Genomic DNA, 18523 nt, shown 5'->3' on the forward strand with positions numbered 1-18523 from the left:
CCTCATAGCTCCTTCTCTAGCACCAGGTCTGCCTACATGATGCCTTACTTCCCACCATGGCTATAATGGACAAAAATCTTTCAAACTGTAAACCAGGACCAACTAAATGTTTGCCTTTACAAGTTGCCTTGGTCATGGTGTCTTTTCACAGTAATAAAACCCTAACTCCCTAAGACAGGTAGTCTGAAATGTAGGAGGCTGGCTTGGAATTCACAAACACCAATTCTGTCCCTCCAGAGTTACTAGGATTAGAGGTGTGTGCCGCCATACCTTAACTATTATTTTAAAGATCACAATTTATTAGTGTTTCATAACCTTAAATGTCTTTTTAAAAAATTATTTGTTTTATGTATATGAGTACACTGTCGCTATCTTCAGACACACCAGAAGAGGGCATCGGATCCCATTAGAGATGGCTATGAGCCACCATCTGGAAGAGCAGTGAGTGCTCTTAACTGCTGAGCCATCTCTTCCAGCCCACCTTAAATGTCTTAGACTGACATTTAATGAGATCCACTGATGTTCCTATTTTATGAGCACATACTTGCAGTTTTGTCTTTTAGGTGGGTGGTATCACTTAAGAATTTTCAAAATGAGGGGGAGACTGAGGCAGAGGGATCTTGAGGCCAGTCTGTGCTACATAATAAGACCCTGTTTAATAATAAATCAAAATGGATAATGCTAAATGTTGATTTGGATCTTGTTATAAAGAGTTAAATGTGATTTAACTCTTATTTTGATATAACTCAAAGTAGCACTTCCAGGCCTTGCCCTAAATACAGTGATGCACCTTAAAGAGTGAGGTAGTTTATTTGTGTCCTTCCTACGTCAGCTGGACCACACTTTGTTTAGAGATAATCCCCCAAACACACACACACACACACACACACACACACACACACACACAAACCAAAACATACCCAAAACTCAAAACACAGTTGCCTGCTGGAAGTTTATTGGCCGGTCGAATAACGACCGGAAAATGCAGGAAACGAAGAAAACGGTTTTATTTTTACATTCCAAGGTTAATTCTGGCTTTCCCGAGTAATGCTTTCTAGTTTCAGAAGCAGCCTGGTCTTAAGTGGAATAGTTTACTCAGGATAATTCGGGACATGAATTGGCTAGAAAGCCTTATCAATGCACCCAGTAGCTGTGGCCCTGTCCACTGTCTCGTTTGAAGTCTCCTGGCAGAGAGAGCAGGATGCCCAGCCCCAGCTTCCCTCCTGGAGCCAAGGCTAACCAGGATGCCCTGCTGATGCCACAAGTAAGTCCAGACTGGGTGTGGCAGAGAGGCTGGAAGAAGGAGCTCTGCAGGTGGTGCGCAGAAGCTAAGAGCCTCAGAGGTGAGTGCAAGAGCGGGTGAATTCCCCGGAAGTACCTCCCTGGGGTTCCGCCCGAAGCCAAGCAAGCCCTCGATCCCTTAGCGCTGCCTACTTGTTCTGCAAACCCGAAAACGGGATTTAGAAACCTTTAAGTTCTCCTCTAGAGACCCTAGAAAAGGGAATCTGAACACAATTGGGATGAAGGAGTCCCGCCCCAGCACGGAGTTCAGGGATTCCCTGAGCAGCGTCCTCGCGGGCCAGTAGGCTTGCCTGAGGCCGGCTGCCCTCCCGCCCGGGCCCGGGCGGCAGGTTTGACGCGACGCCTCAAGCAGGCTAGCGGCTACGGAGTGCAGTCCTCCTGGCTGCAGGGGGCGCTGTGCGCCCGGCCACGGCCTCCGCTGCGGCTCCTTTCAAGGGCACGTGGCTTGGGACCGTGTGGAGCTTGCGGCCGCTTAGACAGCAGCTCCGAAGCTGGGAGGCTCCGGCTCCTCACCGACGCTCAGTCCGACCTGCTGACTGACTGCAAACCAGCCTGCGCCTGGCCAGGAGAACCGCAGCCCAGCGACGACGCGGCAGCCATGGCTGAAGCGGCGCCTGACCGGGTAAGCGCCCCGGCCCATGGCCGCCGCGTGCGAGGGTCTCGGCCTACCCGGCCCGAAGCGCCCCCTACCCTGGCCCCGGAGGCCTCCAGGCCGGGGTCGAGGAGCCACCGGCCTGGAGGCCTCGTAGGCTACCGAAGCCATCAGCCTGGCGCCTGGAGGCCCATACACCAGCCCTGCTGGGCCGGGCCCTAGGACCCGTGACCGCGACGGGGCCTCCACAGCCCCGCTAGGCCGGGCGCTCACGGTTCCCCGAAAGTCCTGGAAGGACCCTGCCTGTTGTTTCTTCTGAGACCGGCGGCCAAGCCGTTAGACAGGAGCCAGTGCCACGTCCGCAAGGTTGAGGCTGCGAAGGGGCCTTCAGGCCAACACCTTAGGATGAGCCCTCCATTGAAATACCTAGCGACCCTGCTTTTTCGTAGGAAACAATACTGAACCCAGTTTGCAACAGGTTTCTTGAATGTTGCGACTGTCTCCCATCCACACCCAAGATCTAGAGGTCCCCAACCTGGGGGTCGCCACCGACCCCCTCGGAGTCCCGTATCGGCTATTTTACATTCTACTTCATAACTGTCGCAAAGTTATAGTTGAGAAGTACCAACAAAATAATTCTGTGGTTAGGGATTGTACTGGCTGGTTGTGTGTGTCAACTTGACCCAAGCTATAGTCATCAGAGAGAAAGGGTCCTCAGTTGAGGAAATGCCTCCATAAGTCATTTCTCTAGTAGTGAAGACGATCGTGGGTGGGGCCATCCCTGGGCTGGTAGTCCCAGGTTCTATAAGAAAGCTGACTGAGCAAGCCATGGGAAGGAAGCAAGCCAGTAATAGCACCTCTCTATGGCCTCTGCATCAGCTCCTGCCTCTAGAATCCCGCCCTGTTTGAGTTCCTGTCCTGACTTCCTACAGTGATAAACAGAAATGTGGAAGTGTAGCCAAATAGACCCTTTCTTTACTAATTTGGTTTTTTGTTTGTTTGTTTGTTTTGGTTTGTTTTTTTTTTTTTTTTTTTTTTTTCTGATCATGATGTTTTGTTGTAGCATTAGAAACCCTAACTAGGACAGGGATCACCACAACATGAGGATCACAGCTATGGAAGGTTGGAAGGTTGAGAACCACTGAGCGTTTAGCAGTATTTTTTGAAAGGCTGCTTGGATCCTGGTGGTGGCGGCAGTGGTGGTGGTGGCGGCAGTGGTGGTGGTGGTGGCGGCAGAGGCAGTGGTATATTCCTTTAAATCTCCCTCCCCTCCACACACACATTCAGGAGGCAGAGGCAGTCCGATCTAGACCAGTCTATTTACATAGTGAGTTCCAGGACAGCCAAGGCTACACAGAGAAACCCTGTCTCAAAACAAAACAAAACAAAACAAAACAGGGCAAGGGGAGTAGCTTGGTAATGTTCAGTATGCCAATTTAGAGGACACACTAGAAGAATTTTCACCTGTAAAAAAAAAATCTCTCAGTAAATGGTATCTATTATTACCAATACATCTCAGACAAGTTTCTGAAACCGTAGTCTCCTGGAAGCTTTTTGAAAGGAACTTCTCCTTTTCTTTAGTTTGCTGTGTGTCCTTCTGGGTTCCCTGACTGCAAGGAATAGAGAATGAGCTGGGAATTCTGGAGTAGGACTGGAAACCCTTTCGGTTCCTGTCCATCTGCTTCTGTCCCCCAGCTGTCTTGCTGTACCTAATATCCCAAGAAACTTACTAACAGGATGGATCTCAACACTATGATAATAACTACAGCTGATACCACGGGTGCTCCCTTACATAAAATCATGTAGTGTTTGCATATAACCTATTCATATACTTTAAAATATGTTAAATCAATTTCTAGATTTCCAACACAATGGAAGGCTAGTAGTTGCATCATGGAGGAAATGATGACAAGAAAAATGTGTGCATGTTCAGAATAGACACAATTTTTTTCTTTCCAATTTTTTTTGTTTGTTTTTTGGGGGACAGAGTTTCTGTGTAGTCCTGGGTGTCCACTCACTCACATACAGGAACTCACTCTGTATGTAGACCAGGCTGGCCTTAAACTCACAGAGATCTGCCTGCCTCTACCTCCATGCTGTGATTAAAGACATGTGCCCCTTCCCTGCCATCACCAGACTCCGAATATTTTTATCCCATGTTGGGTGAATTTTTGATTGTAGACCTGCAGTTACATGGGACAAAATGCCTTTTAAAAAACAACAACAACAACAACAACCAAACCCACAAACCAGTGTTATACTATACAGCCCTAACTGGTCTGGAACTTGCCATTTAAATGAGATCAGGTTGGCCTTGAGCTCACAGAGATCCAGCTGCCTTTAGCTCCTGAATGCTGAGATTAAAGACATGCCACTAGGTCTGCCTGGTCTCAACTCTTCAGTCTGGGCTAGCCTGGAACTCATTGTTTACTTCAAGCTGCCCTTGATTTTGAGGCAATCTCCCTGCCTCAATTTGTGAATGTTGAGATTATAGCTATGTACTACCATGCCTGGTTTACCATGTGGATATTTTGATTATATGATTCTCTTGTCTCTTGAGCAGCTTTCTGAGAGGGACAGTCAGATGTGTAATAAGAGACCTCCTACTCCTTCTTTTTCACTCTAGCCAAATATAGAGAAGAGCTCCTACCTCTACTCCACAGAAATCACACTGTGGACTGTGGTGGCCGCCGTTCAGGCCTTGGAGAAGAAAGTGGATTCTTGCCTGGCCCGTTTGCTGACTCTGGAGGGACGCTCAGGGACAGCAGAGAAGAAACTGGCTGACTGTGAGAAGACAGCTGTGGCATTCAGCAGCCAGCTGGAGGGCAAGTGGGCCATGCTGGAGTCCCTGCTGCAGGAGTATGGGCTGCTGCAGCAGCGGCTAGAGAACATGGAGAACCTCATGCGCAACCAGAACTTCTGGGTCCTGAGGCTTCCCCCTGGCCGCAAGGCGGAGGTCCCCAAGGTAGCCTTTGGATGCCCTGACATAGGAAACTTAAGGGCCTGTGCCTGTAAGCATGCAGGTAAACAAGTGACACTGTGGTTTCAGGTGCCTCTGACCTTTGATGACGTGGCTGTGTATTTCTCTGAATTAGAGTGGGCCAAGCTGGAGGACTGGCAGAAGGAGCTCTACAAGCATGTGATGAGGGGCAACTATGAGATGCTCGTTTCTCTGGGTAAGGCTGCAAAGACATACCTGGGCTTTCATCCAACAATGGTTTCCTATAGTCTTGGCCTTTGCTTTGGGCTGCCAGACTCAGATCTTTCTCCATGCCCTCCCCATTCTGTATGCAGGTTATGCCATCTCCAAACCAGACATTCTCACCCAGATAGAGAGGGGAGAAGAGCCTTGTCCTGCAGGTCCCTGGGACCAGGAGAAGGGGAGTGAGGAGGAGACAGTATGCCCAAGGAAACCAAACACAAGTAAGTATTGGCACATCCTGAGACTACTGGGGCAAAGTGAACAAGCAGCTGCCTTCCTGGGTAGACCAGACCATTTGGAGCTGGAAAGGGAGCACAGGCCCCTTCACCAGGGCTGGCTGCACTTTGTCCCAGGTTGCTCTGAGTAGGAGTAAAGAGAACGCTTCTCCTTGGCACTGTAAGGATTCTGCCTCTGTATAAGGAGGGGCCATACAAAATGGATGGTTGTGAGGTCAGAGGTGGCAAACAGAGATCAAGGATGCAATAGGCACCTGCTTTGTGCCTCCCACAGTGGTGTCCATGTCTGCCTGCCATCTCTGTTGTTCAGCCGGTAGCAGCAGCAGCAGACTACTACTGTTCCTCGAGGGACAAGGCCAGGACTGCTGCATAGCCACTGTTTGACAATGACTGACTCCTCTGGGGGCTGCTGAGGAGGCTCAGTGGTTAAGAGCACTCACTGCTCTAACAGAGGACTCATGTTCAGTTCCCAGCACCCACATGGTAACTTAGAGCTGTCTGTAACTCCAGTTTAGGGAATCTAGTGCCCTCTTCTGGCCTCTGTGGGCAGGAGTCACGGATGCAGGGTATAGACAGACATGCAAGCAAAACACTCATTCTCTCTCTCTTTCTTTCTCTCTATCTCTCTCTCTCTCACACACACACATGATTATTTACTTATTTTATTTTTAGTTATTTAATTTAGGGTCTCACTATTAGGGAGCTCTGGCTGTCCTGGAATTCACTATGTAGACCAGGCTAGCCTTGAACTCATGGAGATCTGCCTGTTTCTTCTTTCTCCCAAGTGCTAGAATTAGAGACTTGTGCCACCATGTTTGGCAATAAAATAAATATATCTTAAAAAAATATTTAAACATAATCCAAAGTAGAACAGGACAGTAATCATTATCACTGATCTCCAGCAGTGAGTTGGAAAGCCTAGGTTATAGGATGAGACCTTGTATCAAAAAGAGAAGAAAGGAAAAAAAATCAGTAATAGAAATTTGCTACCCATCTCTTTTTCTAGATGTAATCATGATATCATCACCCACCCCTAGAAAATCATCTAACACCTGGTCCTTATTCTGTTTTCAGTAGGAACTTGGATCTTAATTTTAATAACTCAAAGTCCACATACTGCATTTGGTTTATGTCTTTTAAATCTATAAAATCTCCATCCAAGTCGACCCACATTTCCAACAGTTTTACTGAGGTGTAATTTATGTACCATAGAATCTACCTATTAAAGTATAACCCTCAATCCTCAAGGTCTGAGGTGGGAGGATTGTAAAGTAAGAACCCCAAACAAACAGCAAAGAATCAAGAGTTCACGTTTAATCAGGGTCTATAGAACAGGCTTGTGATCCAAGCAATTCTGGGGCACAGGAGACTCATAGGTCAGAGCCTGCTTAGTCTACAAAATGAGTTCAAGGCCAGCCTAGGCAACTTAGTGAGAATTTGTATCAAAATTTAAAAGTGAAATTAGGGCTGGTAAGATGGCTTATCAGGGAACAAGGACATGTGAGAGACACAAAACAGGCTTTAGACAAGAATTGAGCTAAAGGCAATGGGCATGGCCACTGTATCTTTATATTCTGTCTTTGGTATGATAGCCCAGACTCCCAGAGACTCTTAGTGTGGCCCTGAAGTCAGTGGTCTCCTGTCTGGGAGACCTTGGTATTGTGCTCAATGACATTGGTTTGTGTTTCTAGGCATTTCTCTGAGTCCAGAGCAGGCTCCAAGTCCAGCTAGCCCTGCCCAGGAGGAACCAAATCAAAGGCAGACACCTGAGCGGCAGCAAGAGGGAGCAAGCATGACTTCACCTGAGCCAGGCACTGGTGAGTGGGAACAGCTGGACAGCAGCACTGGTGTTCTCAGCATGAGACAAGCCAGATGTTGAGCTCTGCTGGGTAGGCTCTTGGGAGCTAAACCTTGAAGAGGTATTTTATTCTTTTCAGTGCTCAGATGTCTGAATAGCACTGTGGGGTCCTGGACACACCTGTCTGCCTGGAGTAAGAGGAAGAGTGTGGATGGGCCTGCTGCAGCTTTCTACAGTGGCCATGTCTATGGGGTGGTCTCTGTCTCACCTCCCAGTGTGGCGCTAGGTTGGCATGCTGCAGTTTCTCAGTATTCTTTCTGAAAACTTGTTGAGAACTCTGACTTTTCTCTGTCATCCAGGATCTGTGCCTCTTCTGTTTACAGGTGGTTCCTTCTGGTCCTTTTCTGAGACTGACTCAGAGGACATGAGCGTCATACACAGAGCTGGGTTTCCTTTGTCCCCTTATTCTTCTCTTGCTGATCCTAATCCTTGTTGCCTTCCTTCCAGTGGTTTTTCTGCATTTCTACCACAGCACGTGACTCCTTCCTTCTCTGGCGTTCCACTCAGCCAGTATAAGCTCAAGCTGTATGCATGAAATTTGTGAGGTGGGACCTGGGGTAGGTGGATAACGTCCCCACCCATTGAAAAACTGGGACTCTGTTCTGGACCCTTCCCAAACCTTCTTCTATTATTTTGAGACTGGTGAAGGTTACAGATGTGGAGGGGCAGGTTGTGAGCCTGGGCCTACATGGGGTTGTCACTGTGGCCTTTATGGCTCTATTCTCATCTCAGAAGCCCTCCAGAAGGAGCCTGAGGATCTCGGCTGCCAACCAGACCCTTAAGTGTGTCTAGGGCTTGCTGAGGAAATGGCTGTGCTCTGTGTACTGTGGTGAGAATGGCCCTCATCACATTTTCCCTCTCACAGGGATCCCAGCAAACACCAGCACCTTATCAATTAAACAGGAGGGAGAATCTGCAGAGGGAGAAGAGTTGCCGTCCTCCCCTCCCACAGAGAGCCTGCCTTCTGTGGGACCAGGTGAGTGAAAAGAGAAGACAGTGTAGCTGTGGCCGAGCCTCAGAGAAGCTCAGAGGGCCACTGGGTAGTAACAGTCAGCCTATGGTCAACTGCCCTAATGGGAACTTACTGCTTGAAGAATGCTGCAGATAGATAGATTCTGTCTGCCAGTGACAGAAAGGCTGTTCATGTATGGTCTGCTCCAGTCCCATAGTAACCCTGTGAGGTGGCCTGCCTAGATTCACAGCTTGTGGTGTCTTGCATATTGCATGTTGACCTAGAGTTTCAGTATAGGTCTTTCACCTTGATTCCATGTTTTTTTGATAGGGCTCAATGCCAGGACTTTTTATTTTCTAAACCTGGGGACCACTATCCTCACCTCAGCCTGTGCTTTTCATGGCTCCGTCCCTGCAGTTATACTATCACAGTTACAGTCTTGCATCAGGTGAGACCTTCACTGAGACCCACAGGAATCACAGGCTGATAGGGCAGCACATACCTTGTGGATTTGTTTGGGATGAGTGACATACAGTCAAGTCACTCCCCTCCCTCATCTAGACCACAGCCCCTTCTCCCCACCCCCTACCTTTTTTTTTAAGATGAGGTATATATAGCTGGCTGGCTTTAAAATCACTATGTCAGCAGGGCAATGGTGGCACATGCTTTTAATCCCAGCACTTGGGAGTCAGAGCCAGGCAGATTTCTGAGTTCAAGGCCTGCCTGGTTTATATAGTGAGTTCTGGGACAGCCAGGGTTATACAGAGAAACCTTGCCTCGGGAGGAAAAAAATAAAATCACTGTGTAACTAAGGCTTGTCTTAAATTTGTGGCAGTTCTCCCATCTCGCTTCCTGAGTGCTAGGATCACAGCTACATATGACCTACAAGGCCTCTTAATTGTGGTCTAGAACCAGTTGCGGGCCCATGGGCTCCTGGCCCTTCTCAGATTGTGATTATTCTCATCATAACATTTAGGGTCTTGGTAGCACCATTGCCATAACTGGTGTCTTCCCCCATAGTCTCAGCCATCTGTCTCAGAATCAAATCATGGATTCTGCAGGGTCCCTGGTTCCTGGCTTCTGTAGCTTTCTCCCTCCTCTGATGTTCTTAGCTCAGCTTCCAGGAATGAGGCATAAGATAGCACACTGCCTGCTCCGTGGTGTCTCTGACTAGGACCCTGGCCTGATCTGATGGTACTCACAGAAACTGGGGAAGGGGGGAGAGACTTGAGCCTGGAGTGAGACCTGGATCGAAGGCAGGAGAAGCCATATGGTCCTCTTGGAACCAGTAATGATTCCTTTGCCAGGCGGTGGTACTGTGGCCATCAAGACAGAAGGCCCATCTGAGGATGACCCTGAGCAGCGCCTTCTGGAGTCTTCCAGCCAGTCCATATTTAGAGTCCACAAAATGCCCAGGATCAACACTAGAGGTCACAGATGGCATCACACCCAGGGGGTGCCTCAGGTGCGGATTGGGGAACCCCAGGCAGCAGAGGCTATGAGACAGCAACCCCGTATCCTTCCTCGACCACGGAAGCAGGCATTCCTGTGCCCTGACTGTGGGCAGAGCTTCCGCTTGAAGATCAATCTGACAATCCATCAGCGGACCCATGTAGAAAAGGAACACAGGGAGGCTTGGAGTGGCTTGCCTGTTAGGTCAGGGAAAAGCCACTCCACACTGGAACCAGGGGAAGTGGTGGTGCCGGGCCCTGTCATCCACTGGCTACCTGAGGAGCTCACAAGCCACCGGTCCCCAACAAGCCATACCTTCATGGGACAAAGGCCAGCAACTAAGGTTTACCACTGTAGTGAATGCCTTCACTCCTTTCAGCAACGGAAGAGCCTGGCACTGCACCAGCGTCAGCACACAGACAGGCAGGGCTGTCCTGACTGTCCCTACTGTGGCAAGGCCTTCCGCCGGCCCTCAGACCTCTTTCGTCACCAGCGTATCCATACTGGTGAGCGTCCCTATCAGTGCCCCCAATGTGGCAAGGCCTTTAACAGGAACCACCACCTGACTGTCCACATGCAGACTCATTCCTGAGGCCAGGCAATTTCCTCTTGCCTTCTGTCCTCCAGGGTAGTCTAGCCCTGCAAGGATCCAGCCCTGAACAGGAAGGCTGACCAGAAGCCTGCCATGATACCTTCTGGCTCTTCTGGCAGGACCTGCACTATCTCAGGGCCTTTCCCTTGTGCCTGACCTGAAATTGGTCCCTCAATCTGGGATGGCTTAAGAGAGTCTGTTTTCCTTTCAAATGGAAAGCAGCAGCTCTTTTGGTGACTGTGTGTGTGTGTGTGTGTGTGTGTGTGTGTGTGTGTGTGTAAAACAGGGTGCCTCTGTCTCCTAATTCCTTTTTCGGACATTCTGACTTGAAAAAGATTCTTAAGACTTAAGGTCAGGCCTCTTTTGCTGGTACTGCAGGCAGTAGGAACAAAAATTATGTCTCTTCCAGGTGTGACAAGAGAGGCCTGGGGGAAAAGGTTTACATGGAGAAAAGTCTGAAGTCCACCTGAGAAAAGAAAGTAGGATTGATAGATAGCTAAGGGAAACACAGGAAATTTGCATTGGTTTGTTTGTTTGCTTTCTTTTTTCTTGGAGACCAGAGCTGCTGTGGGATAGGAACTTTCTGCTTCCTCCTCCATGTCGGGTTGGCAGGGTGGGAGGACCAGCTTAGTGCAGTCCTGAAAGCAAAGTGCCAGGCGTTTTGAATGCCTAGAATGGCTCACAGTCTTGTGAGTCCATGTGAGTCTCTCCCTCACATGGCTGGCACATCCATTACTACTACTTGTGAGGGAAATGGAAGCTAGTAGATTACTCCTCGCAGATCTCAGCGTTGACAGTGAACTAATCGGCTGGACTTTGGCTACTCTGTCTATCCTTCACCCCTCTTCTTCACTTTCAAATAACAATAAATAGGAGAGAGAAAAGAATAGAGGGAGAAGTGGGTAATGTTATCCTTAGATTACTTCCTGCTGGTAAGTGGTCTTGGGTTTCTTGGGGCAAGTTTAATCTCCGATGTCAGGATATCTAATTTTTCTTTGTGCACTACTATATAACAAACCTCAACCAACAGCAACAACAACCAACTCTTGGGGCTCTAGCATTTACCCTCTTTTAATAGTCCCTAGATATTCCAAATGGTGCACACTTACAGAAGCTGTCTGCAGCTGGCAAAATCACGCCCCTGCGAGAGCACAGAACAGATCATAGCTGCTGTGGGCTGTGTGAAGCAGCTCTGCACCCCACACCTAGGATTAAAACAAGAACATTCCTATAATATCTGTGTTTTTCAAAGAAACCAAAACTCCACTATTGTCACTATAGTGAAAGTCCTGCAAAACTGCCTGAAAGAGAATGTTGTAGAGCAAGCCCAGGAAGCACCTGTCCTTTATCTCTCTTGGGGCTTATGTTCTTTGTGTGACAAGAAGAACAGCTCCTGGATGCCACCTTAGACTTGTGTCAAAAGAGGTACTAGACAAATATGCGCGGTTTTGCTCTTCCTCTTAAGTCTGGGATGCTTTTCTTGATCCTGTGTCCTTTGTCCCCAGACAGGAAGGACCTTTCTCCTGCCAAGTGGTAGAAGTTCCTTCACTTTCCAGCTGAGCTGGTACCGTAGGGGCCCTTCAAAAACACAAGCTGGAGACCAGCAATTTGAGGTGATAGTGTCACGCCTCAAGAGTCATGAGAGCGGGTGCTTCCTGTGCCTCCTTGTCACAGCACTTGGGTGCTGCCTAGACAGGCTGGTGGGTGCTTTCGGAGCTGGGGTGATGATTCCAGTTCTGATAGTTTGCTCTCTTGTTTGGCGCTCAGACACCAGAGCACATCAGGCGTGCTCCCAGGTGCCTTCTTCCCTAAAGTTCTTCAGACTCTAGAGCCACTCTAAAATCCTGCATCATTCCCGGCGTAGAGGTAAGTAAGCAAGTCCATGGCGTGCAGCCCGGGTTCTGGACTCTACTTGCCTGCTCACCCAACTATCGTTTAGGACCTACAAGCAAGACAGCAGTTGTCAGTAAGTGCTCAGACAGGATGTGGACAGTATAGCTGCCCCAAACTTAATCCTCCTGCTGCAAATGCTCATGATGCTGTTCTGGAGGTCCCGGGGCATCTCGCCTTGTGCTTTACATGTTCTCTGGAAACAATCTATATTTAAAGCACAAATTCAAGTGCTAGGGGTAGGGAAGAAGGTGCTGTGCAATCCTGGCTGGCCTTGGGCTTGCAGTTATCTTTTTTTTTTTTCCTACCTCTATCTTCAGAGTAGTAGGGTTTCCTTGCCTGCTCTCTTATGCCCAGCTGGGCTTGCATTTATCCTGGAATTCGGTAGGACAGGTTAAAGAGTATTATGAATGAACAAAGCCTGCTTGATTGCAGGAGCTGAACGACGTTGGATCCCAGATTCTTCTCACTTAATTTCGTAAAATAAAGATATGGTTGGGCCGCAAGGCCCTAAGAACTATGGAGGTGGAAATATTAGCCTAGTCGGTGCTCTATAAATACACTGGAAAAAGCAACTGCGTGTTTGTGGCCTAGTTTGTTCTGGGGAGTCTCAGCAGGTGACCCTCGTGGTTGGCTTGGCACAACAGTTCGAAGGTGAAAGGAGCAGAACACCTGGCGCTCACACCTGCGGGGCTGGGACGACAAGCTCGTGAACGCTGTGCGGCTAGTGCTCCCAGCTAGCCAATAGAGTCTGGCTTCTCTACCGTCGGGGGCGGGACCTCCAAGGCTAGCCAATGGGGAGCCGTCTTGTGGAGGGTGGGGCCTGCGTTTCAGCCGCGGGAGCAGTGGAAGAGCAGCGAGGACGCTTCTGTCTCTAAACTGCCGGCTGCGTCCAGGGCAACCGTCTGGATTCCCTGTGGTGGGGCCAGGAAGGACCGCCTGTAGGGGACACAGCGGCTACAAGACGAGGCAGAATCGCGCGCAGCCATGACTGAGGCGGCCGCTGCACCGGTAAGGGTGGCCCTCACCGACCATGTGGGGAATGAATTCGCCGGGAGGACATCTTACCACTTCTTAAAATTGGGTAGAGCTCAGCCAGGGAGTAAAGGAGGACTAGGAGGCCTGCTGCCAAGTGATAAAGTCCTTGTCTCTTTTGCCAAGGTTTTGATCATTGGTAATATACGGCCGTTGAGCTTAACCAGGAAATGTCTGGGCCCGGTGCACCGACTGTGGTCGTTTTTACCCCACACGACTCCTTTTTTCCAGGACCTCTCTGCTCCACCTCGCAAGTATTGGCCATCTCCGATCCAATCCCGAGCTAAGGCCCCTCCAGTTAGCTTTCTTGGACCTGGGACCTAGAATTTTGTTCCTGCCTAGGAGGCTTCCACGGCCTTTCAGGCCTGAATTTGATTTCATTAAGGGTGGATACATAGTTCCTCGCCTGCTGTTTTCTGATAAACACCAGGAAGATTTTCCTACTGCAGCTAGCTAGGGAATCGGTGTTATAGAAGACGTTAGGTAGGTGTATTTTAGGTTCAAGGCTTGACTACTTATTGCCTCCAACCCGCATGAGTGAACTACTGAGATACACTATCCCTGAAGGTAGGAGGCATCTCCTGCTAGCAGTAGCTGTTCAGTGACTTCAAAGACGTTTCTTGGTGTTAGATTTGTGGCAAAGGATCACAGGGAAACGAAAATATTTGACCTTTGTGTATGAAGACTGCCTCCTCCCGACCACATTTTGTTGTTTGGGTCAGTGGTCACAGACCCGAGGATGGAATGAGGAAGAGATAGCTGTCTGGTGACAAGTTTTTGCTTTTGTTTTTTCGAGACAAAGTTTCTCTGTATAGCCCTGGCTGTCCTTGGAACTCACTCTATAGACCAGGCTGGCCTTGAACTCAGAAATCCGCCTGCCTCTGCCTCCCATATGTTGGGATTAAAGGCATCCGCCACCACTGCCAGGCTGGTGACAAGTATCTTACTGTGTGAGACACTTTGCTGTGTCTTTTTTTTGGAAGATGACTTGGGGAAGTTTAATGTCACAAAATTGTATTAGTTGCAATCTCTGGTTTAGAACACATAACACATTGTGGCCAATGGTCAGGAACCTTCATGTTTATTGATAATACAGTATATAATAATGTCACACACCCTGAGTGCTTTTTCATCCCTGTAGTTTTACCACCTTAGAGACAAAGAAAAAGTTCCAGGATTTACCTGCTGTCCCCACAGCTCCTCGTTTTAGTTACAGTTATACATGGTGACATTGTCCTCCTTGTTTTGCCTAAGATGCTGGCTTTCAGCTTTCTCTGGCTCTGCTTACTGGCATCTAAGATCCGGCTTCCAGTACTATACTGTTACTGTTCAGGGCAGTTTGTTGAGGTGTTACAGTCACAGAGACCTATTGTCCAACTTGAAACAAGCTGAGGTTACCTGAGAAGAAGGAACCTCAGTTGAGAAAATGCTTCCATAAGATGTAGCTGTATGGCAAGCCGGTAGGGCATTCTCTTAATTAGTATTTGGTGTGGGAGAGCCCAGTTCACTGGGTGTGGCCCACACCTGGGCTGGTGGTCCCGGGGTTTTGTAAGAAAGCAGACTGAGCAAGCCATGAGGAACAAGCCAGTAAGCAGCACTCCTCCATGGCCTCTGTACCAGCTCCTGCCTCCAGGTTTCTGGCATGTTAAGTAAGTTCCTGCCCTGACTTCCTTTAGTGAGACATAGTGATGTGTGAAGTATAAGTAGAATTTGAACCCTTTCCTCCCCAAGTTGTTTTTGGACATAGTGATTCATCAAAGCAATAGAAACTAACTGAGGCACCTAGTAACAGGTTAGGAATTCACACAGTGTTAGTCACTGGGCCCTTAGAGATCACCTAGGAAGGAACATCAGGGTCGCACATTGGGGAAGGTGAAGGTGGTGGCCTTTAATAAAGGAGGTGGCACCCAGAGGCTGGTGGATCTCTTAAGTTTGATGCCACCCTGGTCTACAGTACAGATAGTGTTCCAGGGCTACACACAGACCCTGGCGAAGGGTGTGAAGGTGGTGGGAGTTGAGTATGCTGTTGGGTAGGCAGGTTTGTGTGTGGTCTTGCTGTTGGGCTATGTCCCCAGAGGAAGAAAATGTGGTCAAATAACTGATGTAAGTAGAAGGGCAAGATTAAATCCAGCACAGTTTGGACGCTATTTTATTTTCCATTACAGTGGATCTAGGTTCAATATTATTTCCATGAAGGTTCTGAGGGGTCTTTTGTGCCTAGGTTTTTGGTCTTGACTGGGGTCTGATCAGTAAGGAATCTGAACCCATTCCAGAAGATCCTGATCTTCCTGAACTTGAGAGCAGTTCTGGGCCTTCTTCTGGAAGCCAACATATCTCCTTGTCTCTGGTTCCAGGACTGGCGAATGGGGGCTGACCTCCAACAACAGGCCCAGATCCAGTCGGCAGAGATCTCCCTTTTAGCTATCCTAACTGCTGTTCAGGCAGTGGAAAAGAAAACAGAGTCCCAGGATGTCCACCTTCAAAACTTGGAATTACGAACCGGGTCCACTGAGAAGAAGCTGGCCGACTTCGAGAAGACAGCCATGGAGCTCAGCAGCCAGCTGGAGGGCAAGTGGGCCGTGCTGGGGACCCTGCTGCAGGAATACGGGCTGCTACAGCGGCGGCTGGAGAACTTGGAGAATCAGATGCAAAACCGGAACCCCTGGGTCCTGAGGCTTCCCCCAGGTAGCAAGGATGAAGCCCCCAAGGTATGCATAGAGTGAGGAGGGGCCTCCAAGCTGAATTCTACTGCTTAATACTAGTCACTATGGACTTTGAGGAGCTTTAAAAAATGTCAGAAGTACAGTGTGACATTGGAAAGGTAACAATAGAGTGGGTTGTTGGGAAGGGTATGTTTGGGCAGCAACAGTTGTCTGCTTCCAGAATGACTTTTTTTTTTTTTCTTATTGAAAAGTGAGTTCCAGGGCAGCCAGGGGTACACAGAGAAATCCTGTCTTGAAAAATCAAAAAATGTTTTCACCAAGCATGGTGGTGCATGCCTTTGGAGGGAGGCGGATCTCTGTGAGTTGGTGGTCTATATAGAGAGCTCCAGGACAGCCAGGACTAGAGAGAGAGAGATCCTGTCTCAAAAAGATAAATAAATAAAAAGAAAAGAGAAAAAGAAGGGCTGGAGAGATGGCTCAGTGATTAAGAGCACTGAATGCTCTTCTAGAGGATGTAGGTTCAATTTTCAGCATCTAATGGTAGTTCACAACTGTCTGTAACTCCAAATCTGAAACCCTCACACAGACGTACATGCAAACAAAACAAGACAAAGTCTACAAAAATACCATGGAGTCTGTTATTTGATGGCCAATTACTACTCGATATGGGAGCTACACTGAAGTGTGTTATTGATTGCAGATAGCTTTTTAGTTAGAGGTAGGGGCCTATGACTACTTCCCTTTCTTAATACTGCCCCCCACCCCTGTCTCCTCCTCCTTTCCACATAGATCCCCAAGCCATCTGTGATGAAGACATTCCGTTTAAGAACATGTGCCCCAGAGTCTCCACTCTGTACACGTTGTCCATTGTGGGTCTCTGTGTTAGTTCCCACATACTACAGGAAGAAGCTTCACTGATCTGAGTCTCAGCCTGGTGTGGCCACTGGGGGTCCCCCAGAGAAAGTGACCTACAGGAATGAAGATGGGCTAGAAGGGAAGGCCTCAGAGAGACTGTTTGAGAGTGAAAACTGGTTTAAGTAGAGGAAATCAACAGAAAGCATCTCCAATCAGGTTCCAAGGGAAGATACAAGTACGCAAAGGAGCTAGAAGGACCCCAGGCACTCGCCTATCTTTCTGTAAAACGATGTGGGCAAAAGCTAGCATTTGGTCAGTGGTGCCCAAATGCTAGCTGGTTTGAAGGCTGGTTTCTGAAGGGGTGTGGGGGACTTGTGTTCCTCCAGGTTTCTGTGACTACTGAAGAGGTGGCTGGGTGTTTCCCTGAGCAACAGGAAGGCATCCCTGAAGACTGGCAGAAGGAACTCTGCAAGCACGTAGCAAAGGAAAGGCGTGAGGTGCTGGATTCTCTAGGTAAGAGACATCCCCAAAGGCTTCCAAATGTGTTTTCATTCTTTTGCTCAGTGTATTGAGACTCTTGGATCTCAGAACCAGAGCATATTGATCCTCTGCCTTCAAGCTGGTAGAAGGTATAATTCCCATCTTTAGAATTAAGTGTAGACATGCTTCTATTGTGTGTATGAGTTGTTTTGCCTGCATGTATTTCTGCTCAACCATCATATACTTGCCTGGTTCCTGCAGAGGCCAGAAGAGGGCATTAGATCCCCTGAATCCAGTTATAGGTAGTTGGTTGTGAGGTGCCATGAATGTACTCAAAATAGTACCTGGATCCTAGCAGTGTTCTTAACCACTGGGCCACCTGTCTAGCCCTATGGGGATGACTCAGGCCTGAGAAGTGAGGGCCACAGTAAACACTAGGTCCTCTAGCCAAGTGTGCAGGAGTGTGTTTTTGTGAGACTTGATTAAATCTAGAATTTTGTAGCTATATCCCCAGCTCTTACATCATCTTGGAGCTTGCAGAGTGGTTAAATGGCTTATCCAGAGCTTCCAGTAAAGACGCTCAGATTAGAATCTGCTCCCCGCTGTCTAGTTCTTCCCGGTTCATTTCTATAGAGTAGCAACTTCCTCTACGTATGTTTGTCCCTCTAAGTTTGTAGTGAGGCAGAAAGTTTCCCACCTCTATTAGACTTCTGATGCCCTGTTTATGCCCATGGCCCAGCTCTTTACCCTGCTTCCAACTTGGTGTGCTCTCTTCAGAAGAAGGAACTAAGTCTTAGTGTGATGTTTCTCTTCCCCTGTGCCTGGCCCACTCTAGGATGATAAACAATGAATTAGTACTGGGTCAGTATGAGAGCTCAGTTTTCATTCTCTGTTATGTAATAGCTCCAAGTTGGAATGCAGATTTTAAATCCCTTTGCATTGATAAGAGATCAAACCTTGTACACTCTAAGGGAAGCCCCTCTCTCTGAGCTATACCTCTGGTCTTTTCTTTCTCTCCGACAGAATCTTGCTGTAGCTCAGGCTAGCTGGGAAGTTACTGGATTGTTCAAGCTGGCCTTGAATTTGTGCCTCCTACCTCAGCCCTTGGAGGATTGGGATTATAGGATTATGTTATATTGCTTTTTGAAACTTTTTAAAGGTGAAAAAGCCCTTAGTTCAAATGACAGAAACAACAGAAGGGATCACTCTTATTGAAAGAGGATAGATTTCTGTTTGCTCAGAACACAAAGGTACCATTCCCTCCGTGTGTGTGTGTGTGTGTGTGTGTGTGTGTGTGTGTGTGTGTGTGTGTGTAAAATTATTATTCTAGCTGGGCCGTGGTGGCTCATGCCTTTAATCCTAGCACTTGGGAGGCAGAGGCAGGTGGATTTCTGAGTTCAAGACCAGCCTGGTC

The 18523-nt window shown here is 48.3% G+C and overlaps 2 protein-coding genes across 2 annotated transcripts in view; both read left to right on the top strand.

Annotated features, from left to right (window-relative positions):
- The first annotated feature begins 1396 nt into the window (after window positions 1-1396).
- Znf783 (zinc finger family member 783) lies at window positions 1397-12647 on the top strand. Its single transcript, XM_031381745.1, has 7 exons — window positions 1397-1924; window positions 4521-4859; window positions 4944-5070; window positions 5189-5317; window positions 7024-7149; window positions 8056-8166; window positions 9450-12647. The coding sequence occupies exons 1-7, from the start codon at window positions 1901-1903 to the stop codon at window positions 10184-10186; spliced, it is 1593 nt and encodes a 530-aa protein (XP_031237605.1). The 5' UTR covers window positions 1397-1900; the 3' UTR covers window positions 10187-12647.
- An 83-nt stretch (window positions 12648-12730) lies between these two features.
- The window catches only part of LOC116098846 (zinc finger protein 398-like), a 13600-nt gene continuing 7807 nt past the window's right edge, over window positions 12731-18523 (top strand). The window contains exons 1-3 of the mRNA XM_031381744.1: window positions 12731-13087; window positions 15466-15819; window positions 17016-17142. Of these exons, the coding sequence (XP_031237604.1) occupies window positions 13064-13087; window positions 15466-15819; window positions 17016-17142 (505 nt within the window). The 5' untranslated portion in view covers window positions 12731-13063. The remainder of the gene's footprint in view (window positions 13088-15465; window positions 15820-17015; window positions 17143-18523) is intronic.

The sequence above is a fragment of the Mastomys coucha genome, unplaced genomic scaffold (genome assembly GCF_008632895.1).
Source record: "Mastomys coucha isolate ucsf_1 unplaced genomic scaffold, UCSF_Mcou_1 pScaffold20, whole genome shotgun sequence".
Taxonomy (NCBI): Eukaryota; Metazoa; Chordata; class Mammalia; order Rodentia; family Muridae; genus Mastomys; species Mastomys coucha.